The following is a 15,299-nucleotide window of genomic DNA, read 5'->3' on the forward strand; positions in this document are numbered from 1 at the left end:
CTGTTTTTAAAATGAAAGAATATAAATAATAAAAGTAGTTGTTAACACATCGCTTTAACGTTTTCAGATTGCCCACCACTTAAGTCCGGCATTGGTGCTTTAGCATCGAACAGAGATACCGCCTTTGGAACAGTCGTGACCTTCTCGTGTCCGATTGGTCAAGAGTTTGCTACTGGAAAGTCTCGAATCACTACAAAGTGTCTTGATGGAGGAAAATGGTCCATTACATATATTCCTAGTTGCCAAGGTAAACTATATTTGTGAAAATGTCTCTTATAATTATTCTTTTTCTTCTTATTATTATTTAAAAGTAGCAATAAGGCCGCCTGTTGTTTACTTCTATCTTCATGTATTATATGTGTTTCCATGTACATTTGTTCTGAGGTTGTGCAGGATTTGTATTGTATTGTATTATTCTTAACAATGTTTTTAGTTTATTACAAGCATTAACCTTAATGTTCTAATTTTACAGAAGTTTATTGCGGCCCAGTCCCACAAATTGATAATGGTTTCTCAATCGGCTCAACCAACGTTACCTATCGTGGCGTTGCAACTTACCAGTGCTATGCCGGATTTGCTTTCCCCACTGGACAACCAATCGAAAGGATATCTTGCTTGTCTGATGGCAGATGGGAAAGAACACCAACTTGTCTTGGTAAATAACATCTTGAAATTGAATATGGTATTATAGAGTTTATACTTTTATAGTGATTGACGAATTCTAATGTAGTATTTTCCTTTTTCTAGCGTCTCAATGCGTGGCCCTACCAGACGTTTCGCACGCAAATGTAACCATTCTCAACGGTGGTGGCCGCAGCTACGGTACTATTGTCCGTTACGAGTGCGAGCCAGGGTACGTCCGATCAGGTCAACCAGTGCTTCTTTGTATGAGCAACGGAACATGGTCCGGTGACGTGCCTACCTGCTCAAAGGCACTGTGCCCGAAGTTCCCTGAAATTAAAAACGGTTTCATTGTTGATCAAACGAGGGTTTACATGTACGGCGACGAAGCACGTGTACAATGTTTCAAAGGTAATTTTATGTACTGAACAATCAAATCCAAAACAAATCATTGGCATTTATGAGCAAGTTAAATAATATTGCAATGAATATTTTCAGGATATAAACTCACTGGACCTAGCGTACTAAAATGTGGACCAAATCAAGAATTCGATGCGCCGCCTACATGTGATGACATCAATGAATGCCTAATCAGCCAATGTGATGCAGCTTCCACGGATTGTAAGAATACTCAAGGTGGATTCTACTGTCCTTGTCGGCCAGGATTTGCTCCAAGCATGGACTGCAGACCTGTTGGGGATTTGGGTCTAATCAATGGCGCTGTACCTGATGAATTAATAACAACTTCTACTCCAGAACCTGGTTATCACAAAGGGGTAAGTAAGCTTAACCGTAAATACATCCTTAATATTATAAAATATAATGAAGTATTTGTTCTGGCCCATAGAAATTCTCGGCACAATTGATGAGTTATCGATGCTTTTGCGTAGTGTACCTAATAGAAAAAGGCCGCAACAAAACATTGTTAACTGAACGTCAAATTAATAATTCAACGTTATACAATTATCCTTAATATAACATCTCGAAACAAGTTTGCTAATTATTGTTCTTAATTTTAGATGGTTCGCTTGAATAATGGAGGAGGATGGTGCGGAAACAACTTGGAAGCAGGAGCCAATTGGGTCCTTATTGATTTAAGAGCTCCGACAATAATTAGAGGATTCAGGACCATGAGCGTCATGCGAGCCGACGGCAACATTGCGTTCACCTCAGCTATAAGAATACAGTACACGAATGATTTAACGGATGTTTTCAAAGACTACACAAATCCCGATGGTACCGCTGTGGAATTCCGTATTTTGGAACCAACTCTATCAGTCCTGAATTTACCTATGCCGATAGAAGCACAATACGTCAAATTCAAAATACAAGACTACGTAGGCGCCCCTTGCTTAAAACTGGAAGTTATGGGCTGTGCACGATTGGACTGTGCTGATATTAATGAATGTAATGAAAATAACGGAGGATGCGAGCAGAAATGTATTAACACGTAAGTATTACTCTGTCTTAACATGTACTCCAAGTAAAAACATTACCCTCCCTCCTTTGGCAGTGGGGTAAAAATGTTAAGTACTTATTTAATTTTATGTATCCAGCCACTATTGAATATATGCCTATAAGCGTCACGGCACTTTGTCCGGTCTTAATCTCATAATATCATTTAAGTGACTATAAGTAAGTTAGTGATAATTTTTTTTAGACCTGGAAACTTCTCTTGCGCCTGTAACATTGGATACGAACTATACTCCTCGAACGGAACTGCTGGATTCAGTATCGAGAAATCGGAAACTGGAGAACGTGATGGTGACACCTATCAACGAAACAAATCCTGTGTGCCAGTTATGTGCCCGCCGCAGACCGCTCCTGAGAATGGAAAACTTCTTTCTACAAAATCAGCATATCATTTTGGTGACATTGTTCAGTTCCAATGTGATTTCGGATACGTAATGTCAGGGTTCTCGTCACTTCTTTGTACATCCAGTGGTACCTGGAATGGAACGGCTCCAGAGTGTCAATGTAAGCCAAATACGTAGTATTTATTATACATGAAATATTCATCATGTTTGCTGCTATGCGATATTTGTGATGTTAAATAAAACTTTTCTATGTCTATGTCAAAGCATTTTAACTACAATTATGTTTGTTTTACAGATGCACGCTGTGTAACTCTTTCTGATGATAAGAATGATGGACTAAAGGTTATCAGAGACGACCCCGAAAGTGTTCTTGTACCATATAGAGACAACGTAACAATCACTTGCACGTCGCCAGGACGTCAACTAAGAAACACGATCACGTCATCATTTAGACAGTGTGTTTATGATCCCAAACCGGTACGAGTTTATTTTTAAACAGTTCAATTATAACCATGATAAAAATATTAAGAACATATTTCAACAGTCTTATCATACTTCTTTCTTCACAGGGTCTACCGGAATATTGGCTGTCTGGAGCTCAACCACAATGCCCAAGAAAAGACTGCGGTGTCCCAATGCCTACACCTGGCGCAGAGTACGGCCAATATCTTGACACTAGATACCAAAGTTCTTTCTTCTTCGGATGCCAAAATACGTTTAAACTGGCTGGACAAACAAGCAAACATGACAACGTAGTCAGGTGCCAAGCCAATGGCATTTGGGACTTCGGCGATTTAAGATGTGAAGGACCTGTTTGCGAAGACCCAGGCAGACCTGCTGATGGTTTCCAAATTGCAAGAAGTTATGAACAAGGCTCAGAAGTATTGTTTGGCTGTTCCCGACCAGGATACATTTTAATTAATCCTAGACCTATTACGTGCATCCGTGAACCAGAATGCAAAGTCATCAGGCCACTCGGATTAGCATCAGGCAGAATACCTGACTCGGCTATCAATGCTACATCAGAACGACCCAATTATGAAGCGAGAAATGTCAGACTCAACTCAGTAACCGGTTGGTGTGGAAAACAAGAAGCATTTACATATGTTAGCGTTGACCTGGGTAAAGTTTACAGAGTTAAGGCTATTCTTGTCAAGGGTGTTGTAACTTCAGATATTGTAGGCCGCCCTACTGAGATCCGCTTCTTCTACAAACAAGCTGAAAACGAAAATTACGTCGTATATTTCCCGAACTTCAACCTTACTATGAGAGATCCAGGAAACTACGGCGAATTGGCCATGATTACATTGCCTAAATATGTACAAGCTAGATTTGTTATTTTGGGTATTATCAGTTTTATGGACAACGCTTGTCTGAAGTTTGAACTTATGGGTTGCGACGATAATACCGTTGAGCCACTGCTGGGTTACGATTATGGATATTCTCCTTGTGTTGGTAAGTTGACATTAATTAAATAATGGGATTTATTTAACATTATTTTTTCACGTAATATGTATCATCGTTTGACCACAATGCGAGTGTTTAATTATTTTTTGTTTTCTTTTCAGATAACGAGCCCCCAGTTTTTCAAAACTGTCCCCAGCAACCAATAGTTGTTCAAACAGATGTAAACGGAGGACTCTTGCCAGTCAACTTTACGGAACCAACCGCTACTGATAACTCTGGCGCTATTGCTCGATTAGAAGTCACTCCACAACACTTCAAAACACCCATTCAAGTATTCCACAACATGGTTGTGCGTTATGTGGCTTTCGACTTTGATGGCAATGTCGCAATATGCGAAGTAAACATTACAGTGCCAGACTATACGCCACCAAAACTAAGTTGCCCGCAGAGCTACGTTATTGAATTAGTAGATAAACAAGACAGTTATGCAGTCAATTTCAATGAAACTAGGAAAAGGATTAACGCTTCAGATGCATCTGGTGAAGTTTTCTTAAAGTTTATTCCAGATAGAGCCGTCATTCCAATTCGTGGCTACGAAAATGTCACTGTTGTTGCCTCAGACAAGTATGGAAATAAGGCCCAATGTCATTTCCAGGTATAACATTGATTGATTGAATTGATATAGGTATCCATACTGTAACGTCGATTTGAGTTCTTAAAGCCGATTTAATATTTTTAGGTGTCTGTTCAAGCTACACCCTGTGTAGATTGGGAACTGACTCCTCCTGCCAATGGTGCTCTAAACTGCCTTCCTGGAGATCGAGGAATTCAGTGCATTGCTACTTGCAGTCCTGGCTTCCGATTTACTGATGGAGAACCTGTAAAGACCTTCGTCTGTGAAACCAAACGTCAATGGGCCCCAACAGCTGTCGTACCAGATTGTGTGTCGGAAAGTAAGTTTAACCTATATTAAACCAGATTGACTGAGTGTGTGTCAATGAGCAAAAATTACACGATGTTATAGGGGGTAAAGAGATCATTATTTGAATGACCACTTTTTTTCAGATACCCAACAAGCGGCTTATCATGTTGTAGCCAGCGTGCAGTATCGAGCTCTCGGTGCAGTATCTAACGCATGCCTGCCACAATACAAGGATTTACTTGCACAATATGATAACATTCTAAATGAAAGACTTAGCCAACGTTGTTCAGCTGTTAACGTTAATATCAACGTTACATTCGTAAAAGCTATGCCAAGCCTGCTTGATGAGAATGTAGTGAAAATGGACTTTGTACTCGCCATCACCCCAGCAATCAGGCAAACACAGCTGTACGATCTATGTGGATCTACATTAAATTTGATATTCGATTTATCTGTGCCATATGCTAGTGCCTTAATTGAACCGGTACTTAATGTGTCGTCTATCGGAAATCAATGTCCGCCACTACGCGCAATCAGAAGTTCTATTTCGAGAGGATTCACTTGTAGTGTTGGTGAAGTACTAAATATGGACACTAATGACGTTCCAAGATGCTGTAAGTAACACAATCTTAAATTTTAATAATGTTAAAATCAGTTTTAGAAATATAATATTATAATTAAAATATTTATTTACAGTACATTGCCCTGCTGGAACCTTCGCTGGTGAAAAACAGAAATCTTGCACAATGTGCCCACGGGGATACTTCCAGAATCAAGCCCGCCAAGGCTCATGCCTCAAATGCCCGCAAGGAACTTTCACAAGAGAAGAGGGTTCAAAGGAAGTGACTGATTGTATACCCGTGTGTGGTTATGGTACATACTCGCCAACAGGTCTAGTACCGTGCCTGGAATGTCCGAGAAATAGTTACACCTCAGAGCCTCCACCAGGTGGATTCAAAGACTGTCAAGCTTGCCCTGTAAATACGTTCACCTACCAGCCCGCTGCGCCAGGTAGAGATAGATGTAGAGCGAAATGTGCTCCCGGAACTTACTCTCCAACAGGACTAGCGCCATGCTCTCAATGCCCAAGGAATTTCTATCAAAACTTGGTAGGACAGACATCTTGCATGGAATGCCCAACTAACATGAAGACAGTAGGAACCGGAACTACTGGATTAGAGGAATGTTTACCAGTCGAGTGTTCTAACAGCGCTTGTCAACACGGCGGCCTCTGTGTACCTAAAGGCCATGGTGTCCAATGCTATTGCCCAGCTGGCTTTTCAGGGCGCAGGTGCGAAATTGATATAGACGAATGCGCAAGTCAACCTTGTTACAATGGAGGAACATGCACAGACCTACCCCAAGGCTATAGATGTTCCTGCCCTCCTGGTTATGGCGGTATCAATTGCCAGGAAGAAAAGTCAGATTGCAGAAACGACACATGTCCAGAACGAGCTATGTGCAAAGACGAACCTGGATATGACAACTATACCTGTTTGTGCAGATCTGGTTATACTGGCATTGACTGTGACATTACGGTACGCCATTTCATGAATTACTTATTGTGTCTATTATTTTAGTTAATATTCTTCTTAACTCTTATCTAATCATTCTGTATTTCAGATTGATCCTTGCTCGGCCAATGGAAATCCTTGCACTAACGGCGCATCTTGCATAGCACTTCAGCAGGGCCGATTCAAGTGCGAATGTTTGCCAGGCTGGGAAGGTCAGCTCTGCGAAACAAACACTGATGACTGCATTGAAAAGCCTTGTCTCCTTGGTGCTCCTTGTACAGACTTAGTGAATGACTTCAGCTGTGCGTGCCCCCCTGGCTTCACTGGAAAACGCTGTCATGAGAAAATAGACCTTTGCTCGAATGAGCCATGCAAACATGGCATTTGCGTCGACAAACTCTTTATCCATCAATGCATTTGTGATCCAGGCTGGAGCGGTCCATCGTGTGACATTAATATCAACGAATGTGTCATTTCCCCTTGTGAGAACGGTGGCCAATGTATTGATGGTATTGACGACTTCACTTGCAACTGCGAAGCCGGTTATACCGGAAAGAGATGTCAACACACAATTGACGATTGCGCGTCTGAGCCATGTCAGAACGGTGCCACATGCGTGGACCAATTAGAAGGATTCGTATGCAAATGCCGACCCGGATTTATTGGTTTGCAATGTGAAACGGCTATCGATGAATGCTTAAACGAACCTTGCAACCCAATCGGCACAGAACGTTGCATTGACTTAGATAATAAGTATCAATGTGTGTGCAATGAAGGATTTACTGGGGAGACGTGTGAAACCAACATTGATGATTGCGCATCGGATCCCTGCTTCAATGGCGGTACATGCCAAGATGAAATTGGAAGCTATAAGTGCACATGTCACCCCGGATGGACAGGACATCGTTGCGAACATGACATTGGAAACTGCGTCAACAGACCCTGTCAAAACAATGCCAACTGTATTGATCTTTTCCAAGACTATTTCTGCGTGTAAGTCATATTTCCTTTCCTCCTTCTAAATCGCTTCGCTTCAACGTACCATTGTATGTATTAAACCGATTTTTTTTACAGGTGTCCAAGTGGCACAGACGGAAAACAATGTGAAACAGCTCCTGAAAGGTGCATTGGCAGCCCTTGCATGCACGGCGGAAAATGTCAAGACTTTGGTTCTGGCCTCAACTGCACTTGCTCCACCGACTACACCGGTATTGGATGTCAGTACGAATTCGATGCCTGCGAAGCTGGACTTTGCCAGAATGGAGCTACGTGCGTTGATAATGGAGAAGGCTATTCCTGCATTTGTGCTCCTGGTTTTAAGGGAATGAACTGCGATGAAGACATAATCGACTGCAAAGAGAACTCGTGCCCGCCTTCAGCGACCTGCATCGATTTACCTGGAAGATTCTACTGCCAATGTCCATTCAATCTTACTGGAGACGACTGCCGAAAATGTAAATAACTTCTTTTGTTTAATATTACGTTATTTAAAGTAACCTGCTAGACCCGTGTTTTCATATCTTTTTTATTTATTTCACAGCTATAAGCGTGGACTACGATCTGTACTTCAGCGACCCATTACGTTCAAGCGCCGCTCAAGTGGTGCCATTTGACACGGGATCAACTGACAGTTTAACAATTGCTATGTGGGTGCAATATACACAACAAGATGAGGGAGGCGTTTTCTTCACGGCGTATAGCGTTAGGTATGTCTGTCTTTTGTTTTTCTTAGACAATATTTTATTCAAACACTTAAGAAACATAGTATTCTACCTCTAACGATGCCTTTAATTTATTTTATTATTTTTACAGCAACTCTCACATTGCCCTAAACAGAAGATCCATCATCCAGGCGCACTCGAACGGTGTCCAAGTATCTTTGTTCCCTGAGCTACAAGATGTGTATCTTAGTTTCGGAGAGTACGCTACGGTGAATGATGGACAATGGCACCATGTAGCTATCGTCTGGGATGGCAGCAACGGCGGTGAATTGACACTGATCACTGAAGGATTGATTGCCAGCAAGATTGAAGGATATGGCAGTGGACGAACACTACCGCAATAGTATGTAAAAAGTTTTTCAAATCGCGTTTAACGGGTGATAACAAAAAAATGAGAATTATTGAAGGTGGTGAAAAAATTATATGGGTCTGAAATCAAACTTAAGTATAATTGCATATAAAGTACACTGTTTTTCTTACTAAAACTATTAATGTACATTTTTATATGGTCCATGATCAGCTGTTTGACGGAGCTTAGTCAAAATGGTCGCACAAGAACGTTGGACGGCAATCTTATCCATTTTGCGTACGGAAGATTTTATCCTCTTTATCAGCTGGGAACAATTTTACTCAAATACCCGAAAAAATCTTCAATTGGCCGACATTGAGGAAGATTTGTTGGGTTGCGGTATTTTGGTACAAATGGGATGTTATTGGAGTCCAGAAAACTGACCGTTTTTTTTTGGCATAATGCGACGACGCTTTATCCGGCCAAAACACATACTTTCCATCGGAGTGATATTTCTAAATGTGGTTGAATTTGTATTTTTTATCCGAAGGCGTAGTAGAGCTGTTACTTGTGTAGTATCTATCATTTTCCGGGATATGAAATTTGCTCAACGGAAAATAACTTTCATCATCTAAAATGAAGCTTTTTTCCAGCGTAATTTTGGGTCATCTAGCGGCATTAGGTTTTAATGGTCGAAATTTGTTTTTCTGTATATTCTGGTGCCCTCACCTTCCTTCGGCATACTATTCCAACCTTTTTCAATCATTTGCAGATATACGGTTGGCTATAATTATTTTTTTTTCGCAGCATCACGTTGGCTCATGGTGTCAGAATCATTAAATTGGGAATGAAGCATTTTCAGACGTTTTTTGGTAATTATCTTTGCTGGTTTGCCACTGTCCCTTTTACAAGTTTGCGAGATGCCAAGATTCTATACACAGTAGACGCTGGTACATTCTCTTGAGTAAAATTATTCACTGTAAACTTTTTCCCTAACATCAAATTAGAATGATAAAAAATTACAATGCGTTTTCTCAGGATTTCATGTTTAGATGCCATTTTGACAACAATAAAACAAATGCAGGAAAAAAATAAGTGACTGCCATCACGAAAGAAGTAGCAACAACATTACATACCACTTTTTTTTATTTATGCGGCCAGTATTTTTTTCACAGAGTGCGATAAGTATTCTATTTTTTTTGTTATCACCCGTTATTATAATTCTTTTTGCGCCGTTTTAATTCCACAGTGTATACTTAAGTATTTGGTTCATTTTCAGTGTTTGGGTTACACTAGGAAAGCCTCAATCAGACAATCCAAAGGCATATACCGAAGCAGGCTTCCAAGGCCACCTCACTAAAGTACAAATCTGGAACCGCGCTCTAGACGTTACCAACGAAATTCAAAAACAAGTACGCGACTGCAGAACGGAGCCTGTCCTTTACAGTGGACTTGTACTCACTTGGGCCGGATATGAAGACGTTATTGGAGGAGTTGAGAGAATTGTACCTTCTCACTGCGGACAAAGAGTATGCCCCAACGGTTATACTGGTGGAAAATGCCAACAGTTACAAGTGGACAAAGAGCCGCCACGTGTCGAGCGCTGTCCTGGCGATCTGTGGGTTATTGCGAAGAACGGAACTTCTATCGTCAGCTGGGACGCGCCAGCGTTCAGTGACAACGTGGACGTTGTTAAAGTAGTAGAGAAGAATGGTCACAAGCCAGGCCAGAACCTTGCTTGGGGAGACTATGACATTGCATATGTTGCTTACGACGCAGCTGGTAATGCTGCCACTTGCACTTTCAAGGTTACCGTTTTATGTAAGTACCACCAGTTTTTATTTTATATTAAGTGCGTCGTATTCGTAATAATAATTTCATTGAACCATTGTAATTTGTTTCCAGCTGAATTCTGTCCTCCACTGGCTGACCCGCTTGGGGGATACCAGTCTTGCCGAGACTGGGGCGCAGGAGGTCAATTCAAGGTGTGCGAGATTGCCTGTCGCGATGGCCTTCGATTCTCGCAACCTGTACCGCCATTCTACACTTGCGGTGCTGAAGGCTTCTGGAGGCCTACCACCAACCCTACTCTGCCAATGGTTTACCCTGCTTGCTCACGTAAGAATATTTTTAAAGACATATTACGTTTATTTTATAATATAAAATAGTCGTTGTTAAACGTTTGAACTATTTGATTGTCTATGTTGCAGCGGCAAATCCGGCACAGCGAGTCTTCAAAATTTCAATGTTGTTCCCGAGTTCCGTACTTTGCAACGATGCTGGACAAGCCGTCCTACGGCAGAAGGTTCGCAGTGCTATCAACCAGCTCAACAGAGACTGGAACTTCTGCTCTTATGCTGTTGATGGTAAATATCAAATTCCTTTATCTTCAGGTATATTGTACCTTGTCTACAAATTCGTATTCGTGGAGATAACGGTGAACAAATCTTGTATGCTAGAAAATCTGTAGCAATAGAAATAGATTGAACTAGAAGAAAGAGGAATGTGTATTCTCAATTTAAATGTATTGCTTTATTATTTTGGGGGTAGAGTTAAGGACAATCTAGTGACGTTTGCCAGACAAAAGCCGGCCCGAAACATTACCATGTCATAATTGGGGGCCTCTCTTTGACTGTGATACTTCAGACTTATATGTTCTTATTATCTTTTAATTCAGGTACTCGCGAATGCAAAGAACTAGACATTAATGTGAAATGCGACCATCGCGCTAACGTACGGCAAACGAGACAAGTATCTTCCCCTGCTACGACTACAGCTGAAGACACGTATGTGCTGGACGCTATCATTCCCGTCGAAGAGTAAGTTGATCAACATTCAATATAATCGCATATAGAAAGTAGATAACTTTTATCAGTATGTTAATTGTTACCTAAAATCTTCGGGAATAGTAATCAGGTGGACAGATTCGCAACTGGTCTAACACTATCCGAGTTCTTTCTTAGGTCGTAATATTGACTATTTAGAACTTTTGAGTTAGACCCGTGGCATATTTTTCTACTTGCTTAGAATCCATTTTTAAAACCCTGTAGACAGGTGTTGGAGTTATAGGAGCACAAAAGCAATTTCTGAAAAGTATATCAATGTAGTGCACTACACTAGAACCAAAAGCATGTGTTTCGACACATTTCTTCCACAACATTCTCGTTATTTTAGAATACTTAGACACTATTTATACTTTCGATTGTAAGCACTATTAGATTAAAAGCATGTTTTCCTCACTATTGCATGTCGTTTTCTTGCACTTAGGACTCGAAGCAATAGAGAGGGACGACAAGTTGGTGATACGTACAACATTGAGATCGCTTTCCCGGCAGTCAAGTAAGTTTGCATGATCCTTCACTTGAGCACACAAATTAAATCAATTTCAATTAGTAAGCGGAAGACCTTTGGAGGTGGATGACACCTTGAGCCAAAAGAAGTAAATTTATAAAAGAGTGTTTTATCTTGATATAAAACAGAGTTCTTTGAAAAGTCTATCTAAGTATGGGCTAGACTCTAGCTCATATCCATAAATTCAAACTTGTCGAATGTTCAAACCATGATTTAACCGAGTAATTTTCTGACATTGCTAATGTAACATTTTCAGCGACCCAGTAATCCACGGTGGCAACAACGAGCGATCCACCGTGCAAAGATTACTGGAGAAACTTATCCTCGAAGACGAACAATTCGACGTGCGAAACATTCTCCCGAATACTGTGCCAGACCCGGCTAGCTTAGAACTAGTATCCGACTACGCCTGTCCTATGGGCCAAGTCGTAATGGCTCCTGATTGTGGTGAGTATAACGCAATTTTCCTTCTCCTTCCTTCCTTCGTCCTCCGTATTTTAGCCTGCACAGTTTGATCTAAAGCAACTAGGAATCCGTTCAAAGATCTAGCCGATATCAAGAATATACGTAATAATTCGTTTTTGTGAGAGCGGCTGGATTACAATCTAACCTTCTAACACAGATGGAAAACTAGGCACCATTGGAATCAGGTTTTACTAAGTTAGCAAATTTAATGTTGAAGCTCTCAAGCCGAAGGCTCCTAATTCGGCTTAAGGACAAAAATATTATAGACAGATCGATTGGGATCACTGTTAAACGTGACTTCCAAGCTTTTAAGTCCGATCCATCCACCCAATGCGATCATCCATTTAAGGACCGGCCTCAAGCCTGCTTAATCAATGCTAATGCGAGCGCTATAACGTTGAAGGTACCTCTTGCCAGAAACTTCACACACATGTGACTCTCACTCTTCAAATGTGAGGATTAGTTATTAAACAGTTTTATTCCTTCCAGTGGCATGCGCGGTCGGTACATACCTGGACGCAGCCAGTGACAGCTGCAAGCCGTGCCCATCTGGCACATACCAGTCGGAGGCTGGCCAGTTGCAATGTTCCCCTTGCCCCGCTATCGCAGGACAACCCGGAGTCACGCAAGCAACGGGGGCACGAAGTGCGGCGGATTGCAAAGGTAAGTTACGGTTTATTTACAAAAAACTAACCGATAAATATATATCCTTTCGGGTGGCAGCGCCCCCGGTTCAACGGTAGGAGGAATGGCGCGGCCATTTTTTTAAATATGTTTTACGTGGCAGAGGCCGGGAGCCGGACGCTACCCTAATTGGCGGCGAACCGGAAATCGGTTCCGTCATAACAAAGCCCTTGAGTGGCAGAGATCGTCTCCCGGCCTCTGTGCGCCGCCGTATTTCGCGCCTAAAATAAAACCGTTAAAACTATGCCTTACTTGCTCACTCTTGCAAGATGCATTCGTCAATAAACAAGGATGGTATTCCCTAACGATCGAATTCCCGCGTAGAACAAAGTTTGTTAGAAATGGCGGTATGTCGCCGACTATCGAGCCGCGAACATTCAAACAGAATACGCAATGATAAAAAGTGAAATAAACTGTATATTGTAAGGGGTAAAAAAGGGATTAATGTGTAAATCAATGTTTTGTTTTGTCATATCATAAAGACTGTTTTTTTCTTAAATCAATTGTTTTATTTCCTATTTATACGTATTTTTATACATGAAAGTAGAAAAATTTGGTAATATGAGCTTGTTATGTATGTCCGTCTCCCGGCTCCCGCAACTTACCGTAGAGACCGGGAGCCGGACAATGCCACTCTAGGGGATATGTATTACAAACGTAATTAAATAACAAGAGTCATCGTGCTGACATAGAAATCTAAATCATTGCATAGAAGTTGACTTAAGGAGTAAGGACTAAAATCAAAATAAGATCAATAGACTACCGGCTAGTACCCGGGTGCCGGATTTCAGAAAGAATACCACAAACGTCCAATAAATCTCTCTGGGACATTGATCAAGTAGTAGACCTCTGATGTGGTCGTTATGTGGCAATCTCACTAAACCTGTAAGCATTTTGCTGTAGCAGTAACATTTTAAACTGGAGTGTTGTCAAAATGTGAAAATGACCACACTTTTTTATAAGTTGTAACCTATGAGGGTATTTTAAAGAGGTTTTAATAACAAAGTGATAATTCCAGATATTTTATCAATATTCTACTACGTTTCAGAGAGATGCGCCGCCGGAAAATACTACGACGCTGAAGCGGATCTATGCCGCCCTTGCGGCCATGGTTCCTATCAGCCACGTGAAGGAGCCTTCTCGTGCTTATCATGCCCGAGAGGACAGACTACTCGCGCCACTGAAGCCGTATCCGCGGCTGAGTGTAGGGACGACTGCCCATCAGGTGTGTATGTTTTCAATATCCAACAATATCTTAGTCATAGGTACAGTGAGCTGCGAAATTGTATGGAGAAATTATGAAAGCAGTTTTCATTATGGCTTGTAGTTGATCCCTTGGTGTCTAAATCGTAGGACGATGTCTCAAATAGCTTACTGAGTGTCACCCCAAATGTTTAGTGTTTTACTAAGTTTTACTCTCCTAAGCTTATCGTCTACTTCGGAAAACTAGTGACTTCAAGATTGGTATTTCGTTACAAACGTAACACAGTCGTTTTCGTTATGGCTTGTAGTTGAACTGCTGCTATCTTAATCATATGACAGTGACTCGATTAGCTACAATGACCCACAAGTTTTACTACTTCCATAGCTTCATATCAAACTTGTGTGACTGAGATCTTCATCTCTAACAGAATTACTTAAAACTTCAATTCTGTGGCCCTAGTGAAAAAGGGTACAAGTCTCTGGCAGCGCAGGTGTAAAGGGGTGTAAGTTCCACGTAACACTTATGCTCTTATACACCTAAACTGCCAGAGACTTGTACCCTTTTTCACTAGGGCCACAGAATTGTTTTTCTACTTTCACGCCACAAACGGGTACACGTTTAACGAATATATAAATTTTGTTTAGGCGAACAACTGGGCAGCGACGGTGGTTGCGAACCTTGCCCGCGCGGCACGTGGCGCGCCTTGGGCAGCGGGGCTGCTTGCGCGGCCTGCCCGTCCGGCACGACCACTCCACAAACCGGGGCCTCTAGTGCTGACCAGTGCTCGCTTCCTGTATGCAGGGCTGGTAAGTTTATGTTTGACGCACACGCTGAGGCTTGACATTCAGCAGACAATATATAACCAGGGGTTTCTAGTGCTCACGAGTGCTCGCACCCTGAATGCAGAGTTGGTAAGCTATACACGTGTTTCGAAAATTTTCAGCTCCGTTCGCTGATTATGAACATCAGTCGTCGGCAGTCCGAGCCGTTGCAACGACAACTGCATGGACATAAAGCTCATCTCGACTGGCTTGAATCGTTTACATATTTAACAATAACGTAACAAATTTTAGGCGACAATCAACAAACATTATCCGACCTAATAATCCTACAATACAAACGTAATATTATTGTGCACCATAGAGAAACCTAGTGTAAAATATCTAATGCGGTTGATTTTCCGACCTAAAGGAAGCTCATAGCAAATTCTGACAAACGGAACTAGTTATGTTGCGGTGAACACATATTTCCGTAACTAGGATCCCGGGAATCCCGACATAGGGGTTGCTTTTACCAAAGAGTCT

At 41.5% G+C, this 15,299-nt stretch overlaps 1 protein-coding gene across 1 annotated transcript in view; it reads left to right on the top strand.

Annotated features, from left to right (window-relative positions):
• LOC133520618 (sushi, von Willebrand factor type A, EGF and pentraxin domain-containing protein 1) overlaps positions 1 to 15,299 on the top strand; it is a 104,522-nt gene that overhangs the window by 82,646 nt on the left and 6,577 nt on the right. The window contains exons 7-31 of the mRNA XM_061855140.1: positions 68 to 247; positions 473 to 655; positions 748 to 1,032; positions 1,120 to 1,397; positions 1,641 to 2,071; positions 2,282 to 2,598; positions 2,734 to 2,915; positions 3,008 to 3,893; positions 4,007 to 4,500; positions 4,585 to 4,798; positions 4,911 to 5,381; positions 5,464 to 6,305; positions 6,391 to 7,274; positions 7,356 to 7,735; positions 7,822 to 7,987; positions 8,094 to 8,345; positions 9,571 to 10,112; positions 10,197 to 10,409; positions 10,502 to 10,657; positions 10,969 to 11,110; positions 11,559 to 11,630; positions 11,899 to 12,089; positions 12,597 to 12,770; positions 13,840 to 14,016; positions 14,640 to 14,801. Of these exons, the coding sequence (XP_061711124.1) occupies positions 68 to 247; positions 473 to 655; positions 748 to 1,032; positions 1,120 to 1,397; positions 1,641 to 2,071; positions 2,282 to 2,598; positions 2,734 to 2,915; positions 3,008 to 3,893; positions 4,007 to 4,500; positions 4,585 to 4,798; positions 4,911 to 5,381; positions 5,464 to 6,305; positions 6,391 to 7,274; positions 7,356 to 7,735; positions 7,822 to 7,987; positions 8,094 to 8,345; positions 9,571 to 10,112; positions 10,197 to 10,409; positions 10,502 to 10,657; positions 10,969 to 11,110; positions 11,559 to 11,630; positions 11,899 to 12,089; positions 12,597 to 12,770; positions 13,840 to 14,016; positions 14,640 to 14,801 (8,274 nt within the window). The remainder of the gene's footprint in view (positions 1 to 67; positions 248 to 472; positions 656 to 747; positions 1,033 to 1,119; positions 1,398 to 1,640; positions 2,072 to 2,281; positions 2,599 to 2,733; positions 2,916 to 3,007; positions 3,894 to 4,006; positions 4,501 to 4,584; positions 4,799 to 4,910; positions 5,382 to 5,463; positions 6,306 to 6,390; positions 7,275 to 7,355; positions 7,736 to 7,821; positions 7,988 to 8,093; positions 8,346 to 9,570; positions 10,113 to 10,196; positions 10,410 to 10,501; positions 10,658 to 10,968; positions 11,111 to 11,558; positions 11,631 to 11,898; positions 12,090 to 12,596; positions 12,771 to 13,839; positions 14,017 to 14,639; positions 14,802 to 15,299) is intronic.

This window comes from Cydia pomonella, chromosome 8 (genome assembly GCF_033807575.1).
Source record: "Cydia pomonella isolate Wapato2018A chromosome 8, ilCydPomo1, whole genome shotgun sequence".
Taxonomy (NCBI): Eukaryota; Metazoa; Arthropoda; class Insecta; order Lepidoptera; family Tortricidae; genus Cydia; species Cydia pomonella.